At 39.7% G+C, this 20,899-nt stretch overlaps 1 protein-coding gene across 1 annotated transcript in view; it reads left to right on the top strand.

Moving 5' to 3' along the window:
• RYR3 (ryanodine receptor 3) overlaps nucleotides 1–20,899 on the top strand; it is a 269,478-nt gene that overhangs the window by 97,104 nt on the left and 151,475 nt on the right. The window contains exons 10-19 of the mRNA XM_033144894.1: nucleotides 518–674; nucleotides 2,668–2,832; nucleotides 4,409–4,530; nucleotides 6,135–6,303; nucleotides 8,322–8,457; nucleotides 10,069–10,164; nucleotides 10,989–11,107; nucleotides 12,293–12,426; nucleotides 13,821–14,062; nucleotides 15,449–15,641. Coding sequence (XP_033000785.1) covers nucleotides 518–674; nucleotides 2,668–2,832; nucleotides 4,409–4,530; nucleotides 6,135–6,303; nucleotides 8,322–8,457; nucleotides 10,069–10,164; nucleotides 10,989–11,107; nucleotides 12,293–12,426; nucleotides 13,821–14,062; nucleotides 15,449–15,641 — 1,533 coding nt within the window. The remainder of the gene's footprint in view (nucleotides 1–517; nucleotides 675–2,667; nucleotides 2,833–4,408; nucleotides 4,531–6,134; nucleotides 6,304–8,321; nucleotides 8,458–10,068; nucleotides 10,165–10,988; nucleotides 11,108–12,292; nucleotides 12,427–13,820; nucleotides 14,063–15,448; nucleotides 15,642–20,899) is intronic.

The following is a 20,899-nucleotide window of genomic DNA, read 5'->3' on the forward strand; positions in this document are numbered from 1 at the left end:
AATTTAATAACAAAAAAAAAATGTATTATCTCTCTGCTAAAATAATTTGAAACAGAGCTTCTGTTGTTGGTTCTGTCTTGTTAAATGGCAGAGTTAAACACTTTCGTGTTATTTACTGAATTTGTATTTAATAATAAGTGAAATCAGTATTACCATTAGGGTAAAAGTAGATAAACTATGAACAATAAGGCATTTCGGTTTTTGAATTAAGATCTAAGAAAAAGTGGGAAGGCAGGAGACATGCACAAGAAAAAGAAACACATTTGAATTAATTTTCAACCGTGTAAATAGAGCAGGTGATATTGATTGTACAAGAGTGCCCCTGAGGAAGAACTTGGTTTGAAATGAGATTCAGCAGAGTTAAACATTTTTATTTTAGTGAGTTAAACAGGCATTTAATTCTCTCATAGCAATCTGTGGGTGCTAAAACTGTGTAATTATTACTGGATCATGGCGTAAATATCTTCATTCTGACTGACTCAGACCATGAAATTAATATTTTCAATCTATTTTTTAGCTGGAGTGGAAGTAACATCCGCTGGGGCCAGCCTTTTCGCCTTCGACATATTACAACAGGGCAGTTTTTGGCCCTAACTGAAGACCTGGGTCTTGTCTTGTTAGACAAAGAAAAAGCTGACACAAAATCAACTTCCTTTTGCTTTAGAGCATCAAAAGTAAGTCAGTTTTCTACATCAAATGGTTACAAAAATCCACACATTTTATCTAAATACATATTATCACATAAACACTTCAAAAAGCCATAATGCCAATGTTCAAAATTCACTGAGGGAAAAGGGAGATTTGGAATCGGGCAGCAGAAAGGGAAACCATAGGCAAGGGGGGGGGTCATGTTCAACCCCTCTCAGATTTGTTCTCCTTTTTCTCTTTTAATTGGAACATCACATCCCTATCTTTATAATGTTTGGGGTGGACCTTGCATTCACGGAGGCTTCCCACAGCCACATTAGTGGGTAGTGCCGAAAGGAATTTTAAAAAAAAACAGCTTTTGCTTCTTACAAGAAGTAATAAAAATGTTGAAAGCTGACCAAAATAAAAATGGGAAGCACAAGGCTTGATCTGCCTCCGTAACAAACTGTTTGTAACAAGTGCTGGTCACTAATGGTGAACTGTAGACCTATCTGGCCAGCTCAGCGACCTGCTTTTCTTCATGAACCTCCTGTGAAGGACTGAGGTGGTAAATATCTATGATGTACAACTGTAAGGCTTGGCAGCATTGTTTACCTCACTGCCCAACATGGAGGTTGATGTCAAGAGGCAGAGGGACAAGGCAGCAGGGAGGTCAGCATGATACGGGCACAGCTTTCGGCATATCAGATTTAAAATATGCTTGAAAGTATGTTTAATTGACTTTGTAATGAGAAGCCGCTGTAATTGTACTGTGCTGGGTGCTCAGAAGAAGCAAAAAAAAAAAAAAATCACTTAACTTTCAAAATGTGACATGGAAAATATTCCACTTCACTTCAGACAGAGTTTTGTAATCTTTGCAAATATTCTTAATATTTTTGTTCTGACTGCAAACATCCACACAGCAATCTCCAACAGTTTGCGATGGCATAGTATAACAGCATCCCTAAGGAGTATGTTGAAATTTCATTTCATTTTATCTGAGCATGACAGTGTTATCTCCTTCGTCTTAAATCGACAATGAAATGTGACAGCTATAATCCACTCAAGTGAAAAAGAGAATTAAGACAACAATTATTAAATTGTCTTCTTTTGTAATGCATTTCTTTTTTTGAGAAAAGCTTAATCTCCTCCTTTTTCCCCCACTCACACAATTGCCTTTGGGTAAAATTGCCTTTGGGTTGTATCAAGCAACTGATGGCATGTGTTGAAGGCAACTCACACAATGATCCCTCTTTCCCTCAGCTCTGCTTATGCAAGGTTCTTTTGGCCAGTCCACAATTTTCAGGAGAGGGGACCATGCCTCAAGGGAGGCTTTTCAGGGGCCACAGAATGTGGAGGGGAAGATCAATTATGAAAGCTGTGTTCTACTCATGCTACCGTTTAATTCAATCTTCTGAGTGCAATTTAGCAAAAATTAGCCGTGCCTTGGTCCAGTAGAAATCAATGGATCATTGACACACAAATAACAGCTTATGCCCTACTGATTTAAACAGGACTTGAACATCACAGTTTCTCCCTAGACTGCTCCCTTTAACTGCAGAGAGCAGGAAGGAAAAAAGTTTTATTAAGTAATTCCTGTTCTTCAGAATGAATCATACTCTGAGAAAAAAAACACTCTTGTTCCCACTGTTCAGTTCTATACAGCTAACATTAAATGGCTTTTAAATAACATCCAGCTTGTTGCAGAAACGATTTCCATAGTTATAGTCACTTTTAGTTGTGTGTCAACTAAATTATAAATCAAATCTCTGAATGTCACATGACACTTGGGACACTGTGTTTCCTGTTTAATTCAGAAGTGTGTGACTGTCCTCCATACATTTCTAGTTCACAATCTAATCTAATGCTTATTCCAATGTATTCTTCAGCAACAATAAAAAAATGCATTTTGCCTTTTTATGCTTTTGTTTGTGAAATTGTGAAATATCCTAGATTTTAAAATGCTTGTGCCTTCCAGATTATGTGCTCCCTATGATCATCTAACCCCCTCCTTGTTTTTTCTTCTTCTGTGACATGAAGGAAAAACTGGATTCTGCTCACAAACGTGACATAGATGGCATGGGAGTTCCTGAAATAAAGTACGGTGATTCTGTTTGTTTTGTGCAACATGTAACCAGCACTTTGTGGCTCACTTACAAAGCACAGGATGCTAAAACAACCCGTTTAGGCCCATTAAAAAGAAAGGTAAATATTGTATTGTGCTTTGTTTTGTTTTGTGTTCTAAGACACACTCATCCAAATTAGAGGTATTGAATAATGCCATAATTCTTTGGAGATACGGATTGGAGAAACATACTCCTTTAAGATGTGGTGAATATGTTCACCATTTTTATGTTTTGATAAGTGTTCCAGCAGCAAGGTGTCTGCTTGCATGAATGCCCAGGGACCCATGTGGCTGGATGCCCAAATGTGAGATGCAGGGAGTTCTTTGTGTGGTTCTGCTGCACTGTAGAGCTGTTATACAGCAGGGGATTTTGCAGGTGGAGCTTTTGGGTGCTGGGTCCACTTTTCTCCTAACATGCTTGTATTGATATACAGTAGCATCTGTACTTTGCCTTCTGCATGTTACTGGCATGGTGCCAGGATCAAAATATTTGATTTCAGTGCAATTTAAGTATGTGCCTCTGTGCATCAGTATGCACCCATGGGCTCCCTTCTGTAGAAATCCTTGACAAATGTTCAATGAATTGCATGTGCACAGCTGAGCCTTCCTAAAGAGTCCATGAGCAGCAGCTGCCTCATTTCCTTCAGCATTGTAAGTTGGTTTCTAAACTGTGTTTGGAACTGCCACTCATTCCTTTCTTTTTAACCAGAGGCATTAGATCTTAAAATACCAAGTGGAAACAGGGAAAGAAAATGCTTTCTTCTGTCTTCTGAGACACATCTCAGTTATTAAAACAACTGAAATAGTAAATTATTCTTTAGTGGATGTATATGACTGTATCTCATTTTTAAATTAGTGTGAATTTTGGAACGAAGATCGTAGGCTTTAGATCTAAGATACCGCCCTTTTGGCTGCATTCAGACACTATACTCTCTGACTATGGTTTGGAATATCAGGAATGAGCCAACTTGCTCATGCCCAGATTAATAGGAAACTTCTCAGTCGGTAAAATAACTGTTTAGTGTGCTTTTTTATTTTTGGAAACTGTGGTTTGAGAAATCCCTCCAAACTAGGATTGTAAACAATGATTGGATGCTGGTTTAGAGGGATTTCTCAAGCCATTATTTACCTGTTTGGACATTACAATGAACTGAAGTTTGATAAACATGGAAGTGTTAAGTTGGTGCACAACAGGAAGAGAAAGTGCGCATGGGTGGATGCCCACAGGTTGTTTCCATTCCTCTAAGCCAGGCATGGCCAAACTTCGCCCTCCAGTTGTTTTGGGACTACAACTCCCATCATCCTTAGCTAACAGGACCAGTGGTCAGGGATGATGGGAACTGTAGTCCCAAAACAACTGGAGGGCCAAGTTTGGCATGCCTGCTGTAAGCCATGGAGAACGACTTAGTTTTTCTCAGTTTCCCCACTTTTCTCAACTCACCATTCCAGCTTGTTATTTGGTGTTCAAGCTAAATATATTATCCATATTATTTAATATAATATGGATATTATATTGTATGAATCTGTATCAGGACTGGTAGTACTCATTCCCCATCCTCCCTCATAACATCAGTTTATCATTCCTTTGGCAAGGTACATTGCACTTAAGAGCATGAAGGACAAAATATGCTCACTGTGTCATTTTGATTATTATAGGTTATATTACACCAAGAAGGACACATGGATGATGGTCTCACATTACAACGGTGTCAACATGAAGAATCCCAGGCTGCTCGAATCATTCGCAACACAACAAGATTATTTAGTCAGTTTATAAGGTATAGCACACCATCTCAGCTGTAATGCTGTTCCCCAGTGATGTCTGCATAATTCTGTTTGCTCATATTCATCTCTTGTTATTCTAAGCTCTCCCCTCTCTGTTTTCTCCCCACTCTGACTTTAGAACAGGGGTGAGGAACCTTTTTGGCCCAGTGGGCCAGAACCTTATCAGTTCCCACCCCCATGGGACATCTTGGACAGATAGATGGGACAACCACTCCTGTAAATCGCATGATGCCATTGTGATATCAAATGACTGGCCGAGGTGTTGTCCTGCCACCTGTCAAAAGTCCCTTAAGTGGCACTTCCCAAGCCCCACAACTAGGGTTGGCAAAACTGCTTTCGGCAGGGATGGATTGTGTGATTGAGTTGCCCATAGGGAAACTCTGTCATGCAGCCAATTCAGCAGGCTTGAACTGATGAGCAATTACTGGTTTTATCTTTTTGGTTTTATTTTTTTTGCAGGAATTGGCTGTACCAGCAAGTTCCTGCGGGGAACTTAGCCACACAGAGACTTAAATTTTTATTTTATTTTTTGCTTATTCTGCGAAGCACGATGTATATTGATAATGTTGTACAAACACTATAATAGTTACCCCAGCTTGAAGACTTTCAATGTCTTCTCTGTCCACAGATTTGAGTTACAAGTTTCTTTGAAGTAGAGAGAATTAAAAATAATGTGTGGCACCTTAAAAGTGAACAAACTGATTATGGTGTATAAACTTTCATGGACACATGATGTGTGATCATAAATTCACTTGCATAGATTCACATGGCTGGGGCAGATATAGAGGAGTGGGGTCAGACTGGTAATTAAAATGCAAAAAGAATGGACAGTAGTCATTACTTTGAAGCAAAATAATTACAGCAAGCAAGACAGTGCTGGTAATAATACAAACATCCTGGCATTGGTAAGCTTATTAACATATGTAAGAGAGATGCTTTAGGCAATCTTTTTTCCATCCAAATGAATTGTGCTTGAGGGTCCATCATTTTCACCATGCTATAAGCCATTTTGCCCCCTTGTCTTTGTATTTTGAATGTAATGGTCCCTGTATAGATCACATTTTTCTGGAGGATGGTGAGGTGCTTCTCTCATGCCTGAGTCTCTGGTCAACCATCCCATATGAAAGTTATACTCACTCTTTTTAGACTATCCATTTTTGGACCAGATAGTACCTAATACAGTGGTACCTCGATTTATGAATTTAATCCGTTCTGAATGCACATTTGTAGGTCGAAAAATTCATAAGTCGAAAAAAGCGATTTCCCCATAGGAATGCATTGGAAACGAAAAATTCGGGAAAATTCATAATTCGAGTAAACCGCATCTAAAATTCGTAAGTCGAGTAAACCCCATCTAAAACCACCAACGGATGTCCTTCAGATGTCGAAAAATTTGTAGGCGTGTGGGCACTTTTTTATTCGTAAGTCGAAAAATTCGTATGTCAAGTAATTCGTAAGTCGAGGTACCACTGTACTCTGGGTGAAAGAGGAGCTATACTTAAAAACAGAAACTATGTTATAATTCTTATTGTTTTGGTTAGTACTGATCATGATTACCAGTAATCCTAATTTACTTATATTGCCTATTGATTCTTAGTGGAAACAACAGAACTTCAACTCCTATCACTCTGCCTATTGAAGAGGTACTGCAGACTCTGCAAGATTTGATAACATATTTTCTGCCTCCAGAAGAAGAGTTAGAACATGAAGATAAACAAAACAAGCTTCGATCACTCAAGAACAGACAGAATCTATTCAAGGAAGAGGTTAGAAAAGCTTCAGAGCGTTTTTACTGCAGTCCTGTCAAATGACCAAGTCATCTCTGCAGATCAGCCGTAGAAGCTGGAAAATACCCCAGGGGTCCATTGGCCTCTGGGGACAAACCATCCTTCTATGTTTATTCACCTTTGCAGAGTTAAATACATAGTTCAGCTGTGGAATTCACTACCCCAAGTTGTAATGATAGCCAGCAGCTTGGATGGCTTGAACAGGGGATTATACAAATTCATGGAGAATAAGACTATAGATGGCTGCTAGCCATGGTGTCTGCATACTACCTGTAGTTTCAAAGATAGTAAGCCTCTGATACCAGTTGCTGGGGAAACAAGTGTGGAGAGTGCTGTTGTGCTCATGTCCTACTTGTGAGTGACTGGTAGGCACCTGGTTGGCCACTTTGAGAACAGAACGCTTGACTAGATGGGCATATTGCCTGATCCAGCAGGGATCTTACTATATCCTTAGAGGAAAATGCTCACTCTGATTCTAAATCTCAACAGAAAGACCTGGAACTAATATAGTAATTCCTCTTTCTACTGATGTCAATGAGAGGGACAATTAACAAAGCAAAACAGAGGCACCCAAAAAAGGAAAGAGCTTCTGCCGAACATCATCTAAGGCAGTCATATGCAAACTTGGCCCTCCAGGTGTTTTGGGACTACAACTCCCATCATCCCTGACGACTGGTCCTGTTAGCTAGGGATGATGGGAGTTGTAGTCCCAAAACATCAGGAGGGCTGAGTTTGCCTATGCCTGATCTAAGGATTACTTGGTTACAGTGTTTTATTTAACACAAATTCTTAATATGCCTGATTACTTAATTGTTCTGAGATTTCTAGTAGTTCAGCAAAAAGGTACTTTATAAATTTAGGGTATCTGAAAATACTTACAGAATATTGACCTCTAAATAGTGATTAGCAAGAGATTTTTTTTAAAAAAAAATTGTGTTGGGTAGAGTCCATTTATAGCTCAGATTAACCAATATGGAAATCATAAAAAGGTGGTTGGTCATGCTCCATCTGTCATGTAGGATGTTATCACCATAGGCACAATGGACCTCTTTTAACGTCCACCTCCCTGTCTTGGCAGCCCTTGACTGCTCATATGTACTGCTTAGAATGCCCCTGGTCATTACCCAGAAGAACCAAGCATGGTTTCCACAGAGCAATGAAATAATCTTGCTCCTTATGTTCAGGCTGCTCATTTTCTAAGGACTCATTTACACTTCCATTTATCCCTTGGCTTTCCCCCAGGAAAACCCACGGTTTAGCACTGAATCAGAACAAGCAGCGACCAGTTTTTCTATGGATTACCATTTGTTCTGATGTAGTGCTAAAAAGTGGGCTTTCCAAAGGCAAAACTGCTAGGACCCATGCTTTCTAGGTACAGGACAAGGGGAAATGTGGACAAGCTCTCAGCCTGGGAGCATGAAGCCAGGCCACTATATGTCACTGCATACAAGGAATAGGCCAGTGGGGGACCAAATGAGATACTGGCTACATCCCTACCAGTCTTTTAAAACACTATTATACCATTATTGGGAAATTCTGGGAACCTGTAGTTTATTAAGGGTGCTGACCTCACAAAGCTACAATTCCCAGCACCCTAAACAAACTGCAGTTACCAGAATTCTCTATGACTGTTAACATGGTATAATAGTGCTTTAAAAATGTATGCTGTGGATGTCAAAGATCTTTGATCTGACCCTCTGGCATCTTTTTCTTTGCTGAAAATCAGCCATGTGTGGATGATTAGCTGTTCCTCCTGCACTCTTTCTTTTATTTAACACGCACTGAGCTGCCACTAGCAATATAGGAGAGATTATATCTGGCACTATAAATGGCATACACAAGTCTTCCTAATTCAGGTCACCGTTGGGTAGGTTACTTTGGGAAAGGGAAGAATCATATATACCCAGTAATTTTTTTAAAAGCTCCACATTGTACTTGAAACACAAAGGAATAAATTTTCACATATGCACATATATTTTTATCTGACATCTTTACAGGGGATGCTGGCACTGGTCTTGAACTGCATTGATCGTTTAAACGTCTACTATAGCACTGCTCACTTTACAGGGATTGGTAGAGAAGAAAATGGTGCAGCATGGAAAGAAATTCTGAACCTTCTTTACAAATTGCTAGGTGAGTTCTGCAGCTGGAGAGAGAGAGAGAGAGAGAGAGAGAGAGAGAGAGAGAGAGAGAGAGAGAGAGAGAGAGAGAGAGAGCTCATTCTGGATTTCCCATAATAATTTGGTTGGCTAGTATGGGAGGACACAGGCTGTCTCATTAAATGGGTCTGATCCATCAGGGGTCTTATGGTAGGATGATTTCCCCTATTAACAAATAACCTAAGTATATTATTTACTTTATGTTGATGTATGCTATATGGCACAGAGGCACTAACTGACAGTTTGATAGAAATACATTCAATGCAATATGAAGAGCTTCATAATCTTCGTTTCAGAAATGGCCCACAAGCTTGTTTCTCAGATCCTAATTATCCTAACATGTAATTAAATATATTGTAATGTAGTTTGGTGTCTCAAAGAGTCTGTTCCACAAATCACTGGGCTATGCCTACGTTTTATTGGGAAAGTGTCCCTTGCTTGTAAGATTCCAAAAGCATTAACTTGTGTATAGAGAGAGTCAAGGAAGGGAGATGAAAACAACTGAAGGTTCCTGCACCCAATTTATAAGAAAACCCACAAGACCATAATGCTGTGTGAAATCAAAAACACTTAATGCCCTGTTTCCACTTTAATTCTGGTGAGATTTCCCTGGGCAGTTCTGCCACCATCCTCACATTTAAGTTTTCCATCGGTCGTGGCTATGATAGATAGCAGACTATTGTGGAGCAGTGATTAAGTTCCCTTGTTTATCTGAGCCTTCTGAAGACTACTGACCTTTCCATGTACAGATGCTGCTGCTGCAGAATAATAATTATGTATTCTATAGTGCCTTTAAATTAGTGGGTGGACTTAAGGGCCACTCTTCAGCATTCTGTCAGCCTCCCTGCAGCTGTGGAAAATCCTCCCACTAGGAAATGTGAGAAAATTAGAGGCAGCTTTAGAAGTGTCCTCTCCCCCTCATAGCAAAGATCTTGGCTTTAATCAAACTGTTAATTAGCTGTGTGTGTGTGTGTGTGTAATAAACTATTGTCTATAAAGCTATGACATATAGCAGTGAAAAATAGCTGTACTGGATCAGTGCTGTGGCCCAGTCTCCTTCACTGAGAAGTCCTTTTCCCATTTAATCTAAAAATACATTTGTAATGCCAACAGCAGTTTCAAAAATTGCTGTTATTCTTGCTATTCACTGATTGATTAAAGGACTGGAAGAGCTTACCGTGTTTTCCGTTAGCAATGTTTATATGGAAATTGTGCATTAGACATCAGGCAATGGAAGCAGTATATAAGTACATTTAATTTGTCAGATCTGTAAGTGATGGCTCAATGATATCAAATGGTTATCCGGTGTCAATTTTTGGTACCTACTGGGACTCTAATATTGGAATGCTCCAATAAACCATTACCAATTCCTTGTCCACTTAGGCCCATAGTCCCTGAACTCAGTAGAGCTTATATGCCCACGGCATTGTACTAGAAGTCATGTTAATTATAACTGGTTAGATAGCGAAATATCTGCAGGCATTTGGTAGAGAGATGACAGTTTTTTCTTTTTTTCTTTTTTTTTGGAATACCTCTAAAGCATTTCTACTCAGAGTTGACTGTTCATCTCAATTTTTTCTTTCAGCTGCTCTCATTCGTGGTAACAGAAATAATTGTGCTCAGTTTTCAAATAATCTTGATTGGCTAATTAGTAAATTAGATAGACTAGAATCTTCCTCAGGTAAGATGTTTCATTTTATATAAATCAGCTATCAGTTTTAATGTGTGTATACAGTCTACAGGCCATTTTTACAGTGTCCAAAGACTATAATACTTGCTTCAGATAATCTGCTATTGACTCAGAGTGGTTTCATACAGATGACATATTTCAATAGGATACTTTTCTGCCCCTCCCTGCTCTACTCATTTTTAGGAATAGCTATCAACCTGTGACTTGCCAATGTGCTATTATTCCTTCTGATAGCCTCTGAAAAGAGCACTGCCGACTCTGACTGTATTTAAAGATATTGGTTTCAATTGCACTGAGTACCTGGTATTTATTAGTTAATCTACGATTCTACATAGAAAATGTGAATTAATAAATATTTTTGGTTACATACTCATTCAACGTATTTAAATAGTGTTATATGCTTCTTAATGTGGAGATTTTATTATGTTTTCTGAAGTGCAAAACGGAAACCGTATTAATGGATCAGTTTTCAAAAGCGGCCTCCAATTGAACCTTGGTCTTCAATTATGACTTTGCTGCTTTCTGATAAAGATACTCTTTGAACAGAAGTATTTATATTTCCCCTATATTGTGCATTTAGTAATTTATAGCTTTTTGAAAATTGAGAGCGAAGTTAGATATTTTTTCTTGTCCCCAAAGCCTATTTCAGTAACTTCATTCTTTATAGGCTAGAGAGATAATAGAATAAGAATGTGGAGGTATTTTCTTCCTTTGCCTTAAGATGTTATTTACTTCAGTCTTTGAATTTTGTTCAGTACACTGTCTCCTTAAACGTTAAGATGATGTGTGTATGTGTGCCTGTGGCATTTATACAGGTATTTTGGAGGTGTTGCACTGCATCCTGATTGAAAGCCCAGAGGCTTTAAATTTGATAGAAGAAGGCCATATCAAGTCTATCATCTCGCTGCTGGATAAACATGGGCGCAACCATAAGGTATGCTTGGCAAATGCAAGATGTGTCATTAACCTGCAGACGAAACACATGGGTCTTTATAATATCTCCCATATATTGTGTTAAAAAAAGAAGCAACCACATGATAATGAAAACCTGTACGTTTGCAAACAAAGTACAAGTGTGAATTCAAAATACATTTCTCTGATTATGCTAAACCTTAATTCCTTAGATAATGTTCTAGTGCACTACAAGCGAACATTGAGCCAATGCAGACATAATGCTCTCCTAACTACATTCTGGTTTCAGGGGATGTGTGCTGATTGCCACAGTTACAGTCCCTGGATTATTACAGCTATGGGAGCAAATCCCCTTGATGATGATGATGATGATGATGATGATAATAAATAAATAAATAAATAAATAAATAAATTATTATTTATACCCCGCCTATCTGGCTGGGCTTCCCCAAATGTTAAGCAGTTACAAATGTTAAGCAGTTTGTAGACAGAGACCTTCAACCAAGGACCTGAAATTCAGTACAAAACCATACTTCAGTTCCTGATTTAAGTGAAAATCCTGTTCACTTTTAGTTACTGCCTGTGCTAATGAACTATTCTACTACGGTTAAGTGGAAGAAATAATTTTCTCTAGGGAAGGGAGATGCAAGAGGAGAGTGTACACATTTATGGATCTGATACCTGATTTATAAATGAGTGTTTAAAAAACACCATTGTGTCTGCACTGGCTTTGATATGGCCATTTGTAAGCCACATGCTCTGTGAGCCACGTGCAGCACCTGTAGCCTCTTCATCCACCTGCTCATTTTCCCTTCCAGGTCCCGCCCACTTTCTTCATCCCTGCTCCCACACGCTCCACTGCCCCATTTCCTCCAATCCAACCACCAGGATGAGTTTGGAAGCTTTCACTTCCCCTTTGATTAATCACAGCTTGTCATTTTGTCTAAAACCAGCAAATGAAATGCTCAGCTGGATTTAATCAACGCAGAAACCGTTTCTGCCAGTGGAGGGGAAGGGGAACACGCGAGCCTAAGTCTCACTGTGGCTCCTTCGTGACATGGCAAACCATGGTTTATTTTGATGTTCAAAGTGGCCCATTGTTTCAGATTGCTTCCCTTAGAATTAAAATTATAAGTTATAAGACCTTGAACCAGTGTCGTGTCATGTACTGAATGTAGCAAGACTAGCTTCTAATAATGTCTTCCAGGTTCTCGATGTGCTTTGCTCTCTTTGTCTTTGTAATGGAGTAGCGGTGCGCGCTAATCAGAACTTAATCTGTGACAATCTTCTTCCTCGGAGAGATCTGCTCTTGCAAACACGGCTTGTGAATGATGTGACAAGGTAGGATCGGTGGCAAGTGATTGTGTGTTGTTTATTAGATTTTACCTAATGGAAGGTCTCTATAACAGTCTCAGCCTTCTTGTTGTCTTGCCTTTGCACTCTCCTGGTAAGAGGCATCAGCAATGCCTATTTATTTCAGGCATCATCTCACCATGCCAACTGCTCCCAATGTACAGTGTGATCCTGAGCATGTTTTCACAGCTCAAAGGGATTTCCCCCTGTATGAATGACACATAGTCCCACGATGTGGCATATGAGACTACCACCTTACTGAAACTGTACAAGTCTGTGTCTGGCTAGCAGCTGGATGAGTGCCTGCCTGGGAACCAATATGTACAATATATTGCTTTGGGTTCCATGATGGAAGGTGGGATATAAGCCTCTCGGGTGCCCGGGGTGGCGTTGCGCATGTGACAGACTGCGCATGTGCGGAAATCCGGGCATGTGCAGTCCATCCTGCCTGCGCTGCTGTTCCAGTGGCGACCTTCCGAGCGAGCGCCGGCTCCTGGGGCTTTAAAGCAGCACGGAGAGGGAAGCCCCAGGAGCTGGTGCTCGGTCGCCGCTGGAGCAGCAGCGCCGGCTGAGATGGACTACGCAGTCCATCCTGCCGGCGCTGCTGCTCCAGCGGCGAACTGCTGAGTGAGCACTGGATCCTAGGGCTTCCCCATCCCGATCACGCGGGGCAGCCCCATAGCAGCACCGGCGGGCGGACTCCGGACAGGCTGCGGGGCGGAGTGACTTCGCTCCGCAGCTTGCTCGGGTCCGCCAGCAGAGCAGGGCTGGCCAAGTGTCATCTCACCTCCCCTGGAACCCGGGCCGTACCGCCCCCACCGGCCCCCCCTCGTGACGCCCATGTGTATAATACACTAAATATTTAAGTGTACTACAGCAGCCTCAGATTTCTTTGTACGCTTATCCCAGTGGATCAGGGTCAATTATGTTGTATCCTGACAATGACACTTTAAGGAAGAGAAAGCTAAGAAATGGTGACTTGACTAAATCTATCCACTAAACATGATGTTGGGGCAGGAATTTGATCATGGGCCTGGTGAATACAAAACCAGCATTATATCAGCTGCACCACATTGTATTTTGCATTTTTCAAACTTTTAGTTGAGTACCCCAAGCACAAAACCGCTTACCCTGCGAACAATGATATTATTATTAAAATTATGTGCATTACCAACAGGTTCCATTTTTATATTTTCTGTGTCTGTCTATTGCCTGTTAGGTAACTCTGAAACAGTTTTTTCTTACATGATTTCTCTACTATTTTTAATTTAATCTGGATAATTATACTATTCATAATTATTAAAGTTTTCCCCAATGTGGGAATCCAAAGATGACATAATACTGTGCATTTTACACACTCTTTGTTCTCTGTTCTCTTTTAGTATGAGGCCAAACATATTTCTTGGAATTGCTGAGGGCTCAGCACAATATAAGAAATGGTACTTTGAACTAATAATTGATCAAGTAGATCCATTTTTGACGGCAAAACCTACACATCTACGGGTTGGCTGGGCCTCAGCTTTAGGCTATGCTCCTTATCCTGGAGGTGGGGAAGGATGGGGAGGCAACGGTGTTGGTGATGACCTATACTCATATGGCTTTGATGGACTTCATCTATGGTCTGGTGAGAACTGACTTAAAACTCTGAACAGGAGCAAACAATGTAAATGTTCTCAAAGTAGGGAGTTTTTTTATGAAACATGTTGGCCCTCTTAAAAGCACCTCTTTAGCTCTTCAAATGCCAAATGCTGAGTAATAGATTAATGCTGGAGGTAAGCTAGCAGCAGGCACAAAAGAATTAAATTGATATCCAATGTCAGTTCATTGATTTAAATTGGTCCACTCAGAATATGACCTGAACATTGGATGTGGAGCCTTTAAAATGTGTTAGGCTAGGTTGTTTTGTTTTGTTTTGTTTTGTTTTACTCAAGAGCTGTGCTTACATTCCACATGCAAACCCAATTTAAATTCATGGGAGTTGTATAGGAGAACTCCTTTGTTGTGTTAAATCAAATGGAAAATTGAGCATTTTAAAAGTGCATGCTATTTGAAATTGAATAACAAGAAAGGAGATAATGAGTTTTCTTTGTATTAGACTGTGCTCTCCAAGCCATAATTCAAAAATACATTTTTGCTTTTACTATAATTAGTAACATTCATTCGAGCAGAAAAATATATTTGATATATAGCCTCAATTTAGAAAGATTTCAAAAATCTCTGTAGAAGATTATGGGACATAGACAATACAGAATGAAGTGGCATTATACTGAAGTTTTGAACTTCTTGTATGAATAGAAATATACTGTTCATGCCTGATGAGGATGTTCTGTTCAGTGCATATTACTGAAACATTAATACTCTTTTCCTCACAATTAGTTGAAGTCTTACTTATATGCTATGTTTTGTTACAGAAAAGCTCTTTATGCAAGAGCATCATGATCTATATTTATTTATTAAATATCTATACTGCTCTTCCTTTCAATATCTCACATTGGTTTTTACAAGAAAAGCCATGTAATGATAAAAATACAGTAACAAAGCATAAATAAGCAGAATAAAAAAGGAGGTGGGTGGAGCAGCAAGGATAAGAAATATGAAGGGCTGAAGAAGAATGATTATTGTTTTTTGACAAATAATGAAATAAGGCAAGAGCAGAAGATAAAAAATTGCTTAAACATCACAAAGTGTGTACATGTCAGAATGTGTAGGCCAAAACAGAAGGACATAATTTCCAGCTGTGGATGTTTGCTTTGTTTAAGCATTGTTCTCTAATTTATGAGCTTTGATCATACATCTCATTTGTTTGCCTATTAAATTAGAAGCCTATGCAAGAGAAATGAAGGAGCAAGGTCATTTGAGGAAGTTCTTTTATTTTAAGCAAAGTTATATTTTGAGTTCGGAAGAAAACAATGAGCTTTGAAATGCCACCAAAAAATAATAATCACATAAGTCTTTGCAAATATAGTTTCAAAGTCAAAAACTTGTCTTTTTGTGAATGCCTGCTTATTAGGTCGAGTGCCCAGAGCGGTGGCATCTGTCAATCAGCATTTGCTAGCATCTGAGGACGTGGTCAGCTGCTGCTTGGATTTAGGGGCACCCAGCATTTCTTTCCGCATTAATGGGCAGCCTGTGCAAGGAATGTTTGAGAACTTCAACACGGATGGACTTTTTTTCCCTGTGGTGAGCTTCTCAGCTGGTGTCAAGTAAGTAGACCCTTCTTTCAGATAAACAGTTTGTGTTTTGCCAGGCTGTTTTACTGAATGCTGCCAAATGCGGTCATGGCATCCTTCTCCTGAGGTCCTTTGCAGCTGTCAGTCCTAAAGAGAAAAACAATTTTATGTCGAAACCCTGACTCATAGATAATGGACAATGAAATATAGAGTCTTTGACACCTCTTGTCTTTGGTTTGAACTCTTCCCAGGTTGGCACTGAGGGAAGCCACTTTTATTTAATGATTTTTCCCCCTCCCATGACCTATGTGGAATGATTTAGGTCTCTGTCATTTATCAATGGATAAGTGTCTACACATAGCACCACACTTGGCATTAACTGAGATCTTTGTTGGCAGCAGCAACAAGAGGTCATACTCTCGTCTCACCTAAAAATATTTAAGGAACAGTGATGTATCAGTATGACTTATACTTCACTGCTTAGTTGCATAAAACAATACAGAGGTGTTGACTAGGTACCTTTTCCAAGCTCGAATATGATTTTTATATAATAATCATTTCAAAAATCCCTCCTTTAAAAAAAAATACAGCCACTTACTAAACCAGTGATAGTCAAGGTAGTGACCTCCAGCTATTGTTTGTTTGTAACTCCCATCGCCCTAGTGAGCATAGCCATTGGTCCAAGAGTTGTATTGGATAGGAGTTGTAACCCAACAACATCTGGAGGGCACAATGTTACCTACCTTTGCTCTGAACAGTTTGGGACAATGATATCTGAAGACTATCTTGTCCCAACTGGACCTGTTCACACACTTCAGTCTTCAGAGAAGACTGTACGTTCCATCTACAGCTGAGGTCTGATTGGTGGGTTTGATGGACAGGGCTTTCTTGATAGTGACACCCAAGTTATGGACAATATTGCCCTAAGAATTTTGTCAGGTCCCTTCTCTGTATGTCTTCAGGTGCAAATTAAAAATGTGTTTCTTTAGATTGACTTTATTTCAGTGAGTTCATTATTTACTTGCGATGCTTTAATATTCGATTCTCTTCCTGCTCTTGTATATTATATTTTCCTCTGTATCTTTCCTCTGTTACTGCCGATATTCATAAAAGTTTTCTTGAGGTGGTTTGTCATTTTGGGGCCTCCATTGTGGAGCTGAAAGGCAGGATAATTAATTAATATGTGACAATAAATAAATAAATAAATAAATAAATAAATAAATAGTAACATACACTAGAATCTGCATGAAAGGGAAACTAAGAGATGAATCAAAATATTTTGGAAAAACTGTTAGAAGACAGAGAAGACTTCCTGCGTTTGTAGATCATCTCTGAGGTAAACCTAGAAGAAACTGAATCCCAGAAACACAGAGGAGTGAAGAACATTTCAAAGGATTGGGGTAAATCATTTTGTTGACTCTTCATCTACTAAGTAGTTAGGCAGACAGTCTGTGACTCTCGGTGACAAACAAATATATGAATCAGCCCAAGGATTCTTTCATGTGCCAGTGAAGTCTGTATGTGGTGGCTTTGCCACTTCATTTCCACCTTAGAAACCATTTGTCTGAATCAACTCAAGAAAAAACAAATCTCCAGTATTTTTCAGCAAATCTTATCTACTATGGTATCTGTTAAGATCTTTACATATGTGTTACTTCATCCAAATGGCTTTATACAGGAAAATGAAGTAGTAAATTTGCTGCTGGTAAACTATATATCTCAAAAATAAGTTTATGAAGCCTGAGTAATATGTTCAAGTTCCCATGTGGGTGATTATTTGAAACCCAACCAAAGCTAAAATGAGACAAGCAGTTCCTTCAGGCTCTTTTCCCATGCAGTTTAACCATTTCAACCACAGTGGGATAAACTACCAAAAACAGGATTTGCAGTGATATGGCCTAAAATTGTCAGATTTTCTTGAAGAGCTTGAATGTGTGTATGGATTAAATGAGACCTGAAAACCTAGAATTGTAAACAACTACTTGCCTATGGCAGATAAGATGCACTCCATGTGAGCAAAGAGGAATATTTTTTTTGTAAAGAACTGGAACTTCCTTTCATTCTTTTCATGCGTGGAAGATTATTTTCACTATGCAAGGGCAGGTGAGTAAAAAATTGTAGACTTCTTTTCAAGGTTGTCTGAAAAGTGAACATGCAGAGGATTCCTAAGCATGCTGACTCGGAAGTTAGACCTACTATGTTAAATGGGGCTTAATTCCTAGTAAGTGTGTTTTAAATAAACCACAGATTTGCAAATCTGTTTGAAATGGTTAGAAAACAGTTTGAAAGTACGAGATTATGCAAATCTTCCTGAAAAGAGGAATATTGAATATTGTGCTGAAAGTAAGGATTCTTTGCAGATAATTCGGAAGTTGCTACTAGTGCAGTATTTGGATGCCAAAATGCTTACAGGCACAACTGAGAGGGCTTATGTAACACACATTGTGATAGAACTGCACTGATTACCTGTTTGATAGTGTTTTATAAAATTATGCATGATATGGAGAAACATTTTTCTTCCTTTCTCATAACACTAAAACTTATGGTCACCCGATGAAACTGAATATTGGAAGATTCAGGACAGATAGAGTATTTATTCACATAGTGGATAGATACAACTATGGAACTGGGTTCCACAGGAGACAATTTCATGGGGGTGGAGAGGGGGGAAAGCCCTGGCACACAATCTGAAGTCTTTCCACGAGACTTCCACTGATGGCACTCACTTGTTGAATCCCTACTTCACAAAGCAGAACATAATTCTGAAAACATTAAAATCCTGCCTCAGTCATAAATGTATTTTGTGATGATGAAGTTGTATATTGAATTGTGTTGAAAAGGAGTTCAGTTACATCATAATATAAGTAGGGAATATATGTTTAGGGAAGTTTTTAAACTGTGACTTTGTATTGTATTTTGGTATTTGTTGGAGGCCGCCCAGAGTGGCTGCAGAGACCCGGCCAGATGGGCGGGGTATAAATAATAAATTATTATTATTATTATTATTATTATTAGTAGTAGTAGTAGTAGTAGTACTGTAAAGGTATGTTCAATTTCCTTACATACCATTATGTCTCACATATAAAACAAAGCAGTTTCTTAATATTTGAAGCACATCTGTCTGAGAATATATAAATTTGAATATAAACGCATTGATTGCAGAGATACAGACCCAAGGCTAAAATGAAGTTAGCGCTAGCAGATTCATCTACTTCTTGCTAAGAGGGGGTTCATGAAGCTCAAGGGTCCAGATGTGTTGACATGTAAAGTCAACATCTTTGAAATAAATGGTTGGTGCTCTTTGTAATTGAACAGGTGGTGTGTTAAATAGTGGTGCTGCAGGGCTGCCTGTATCTGAAAACTCACACTGTGTCACAGAAAAAAAACAATATTAGGCATTTGACATATTCCTGAAACTCATCCTGGGAAAATTATGTAAAATGGCTAGAGATGTCATCGCAGCTGCTCAGGCAGTTGGAGAAAAGGCCTAACAAAATGTGTTGAAATGAATGCTATTATAATTTGTGTCAGTTCAGCAGTGAACTGATAATCTATATTAGTTAAATATTGTGTATAACTATTTGAATAAATGTTGACTCAGTAGTCTTGTACTTCTCAAATGAACTTGTAGTTGATGATAACATGTCAGTGTCAGAACCTCTGCTCACTTTGCATCTGCTACTTTATTGCTGATTGAAAGAAAACAGTACAGTACTGTAGAGCCAGAATGGGGAATCTTGTTGTTGTACCATCCCTCCCACTGTCCAGCCACCGCTGTGACCGAGCTGGTGGAGGCAGTCTCTGGTTTGGTGTTGGAGAATCCCAAGACTGGTTCTGGAGGACTTCATTATCCATGTTGATGCTGACTTGTCCGGGTCAGTTTAAGAGCTCACAGCTGCCCTGGAAACCATCCAACACATACTGTAGATCATACCCTAGATCTGGTATTCACTTCAGACATCATTACGAAGGACCCAGTTGTATATTGCCCATTGTCATGGAAGGATTACTTCCCTGGTGAACTTTGGATTGGCTGTGACTGACACCCACCCACCCACACATATGAGTGTGTGTGTTGCTTGGTTAGATTGATCCACCCACAGAGACTGATGAAATCCGAGGTATTTCTGGACACTCAGGGGTATTTTCTAGGCAGTATAGTGGGTGCTACTGTTGAAGCCCTAGTTTCACTTTGGAATAGTGAAATGCAAAGGGCAATTGACTTAATCACTTCTAAGTGACCTTTCGAGCCATGGGGAGTCTGGGAGGCTCATTGGTTTACTGAGCAGCTCCAGGCATTGAAGCAGGCTGGCCATCATTTAGAGTGCAGTGGTTATAAGTCCCAGTGAAGGAATAGAAGTATGAATGCATAGCTCAGGCATAGGCATACTCGGCCCTCCAGATGTTTTGGAACTACAACTCCCATTATCCCTGACAACTGGTCCTGTTAGCTAGGGATGATGGGAGTTCTAGTCCCAAAACAACTGGAGAGCCGAGTTTGCCTATGCCTGGCATAGCTCTTCCTACCACATGGAAATGATGGCAGTAAAGAAAACATAATTTTTCGCCTCTGTTGCATCCTCAGTGAATTGCCCAGTAGATCTGCTTAGAGTGGTAATCCAACAAGTCCAAACCAGTGTGGCACCATTAACCAACAGGCCACTCAATAGCCTGCGATAAAAAATTTGCATATCACATTGAAGGCGAAATTGCTGGGATCCATGCTGAACTTGATGCCACTATTGGTTCAGGCTTGTGTGAGTTCCCCAGAGCACCATCAAATTACAGCTTGTGCTATCAGCTTCACTCGTTGCAGCCCAAGGTTGTAGAAAGAGTGCTTGCAGTGGTGTTGCCAGATACATGCTCTCTTGATCCTCACCCATCATGGCTTTTAAAATCTAGTAGGAGAGGGTTGACTGGATGGGTCCAGGATGTGGGCAATGCCTCACTTCAAGAGGGAGTTGTGCCTTGAAAGAGGTGTGGTACAGTCCCTCTTGAAGAGGTCCTTCCTGGAGCCAGAGGTTTCAGAAAACTAGCATCCAATCCTTCCTAGGCAAGATGAATGAGATGGTGGTGGCCAGCTAGTTGCAGGCACACCTGGAGGATGCAGATTATCTAGATCCATTTCAGTCTTGTCTGAGACCCAGTTTGGGCACTGAAACAGCCTTGGTCACCCTGTTTGGCACAACATACACACATACAACCTTGATTATACTCGCGTCGCCAACTTACTGGCTCAAGCAAAACAACCTACATGCCAAGGGAATTGGAATGTTGGGAAAGAGACCCTT

Source organism: Lacerta agilis, chromosome 1 (genome assembly GCF_009819535.1).
Source record: "Lacerta agilis isolate rLacAgi1 chromosome 1, rLacAgi1.pri, whole genome shotgun sequence".
Classification (NCBI taxonomy): domain Eukaryota; kingdom Metazoa; phylum Chordata; class Lepidosauria; order Squamata; family Lacertidae; genus Lacerta; species Lacerta agilis.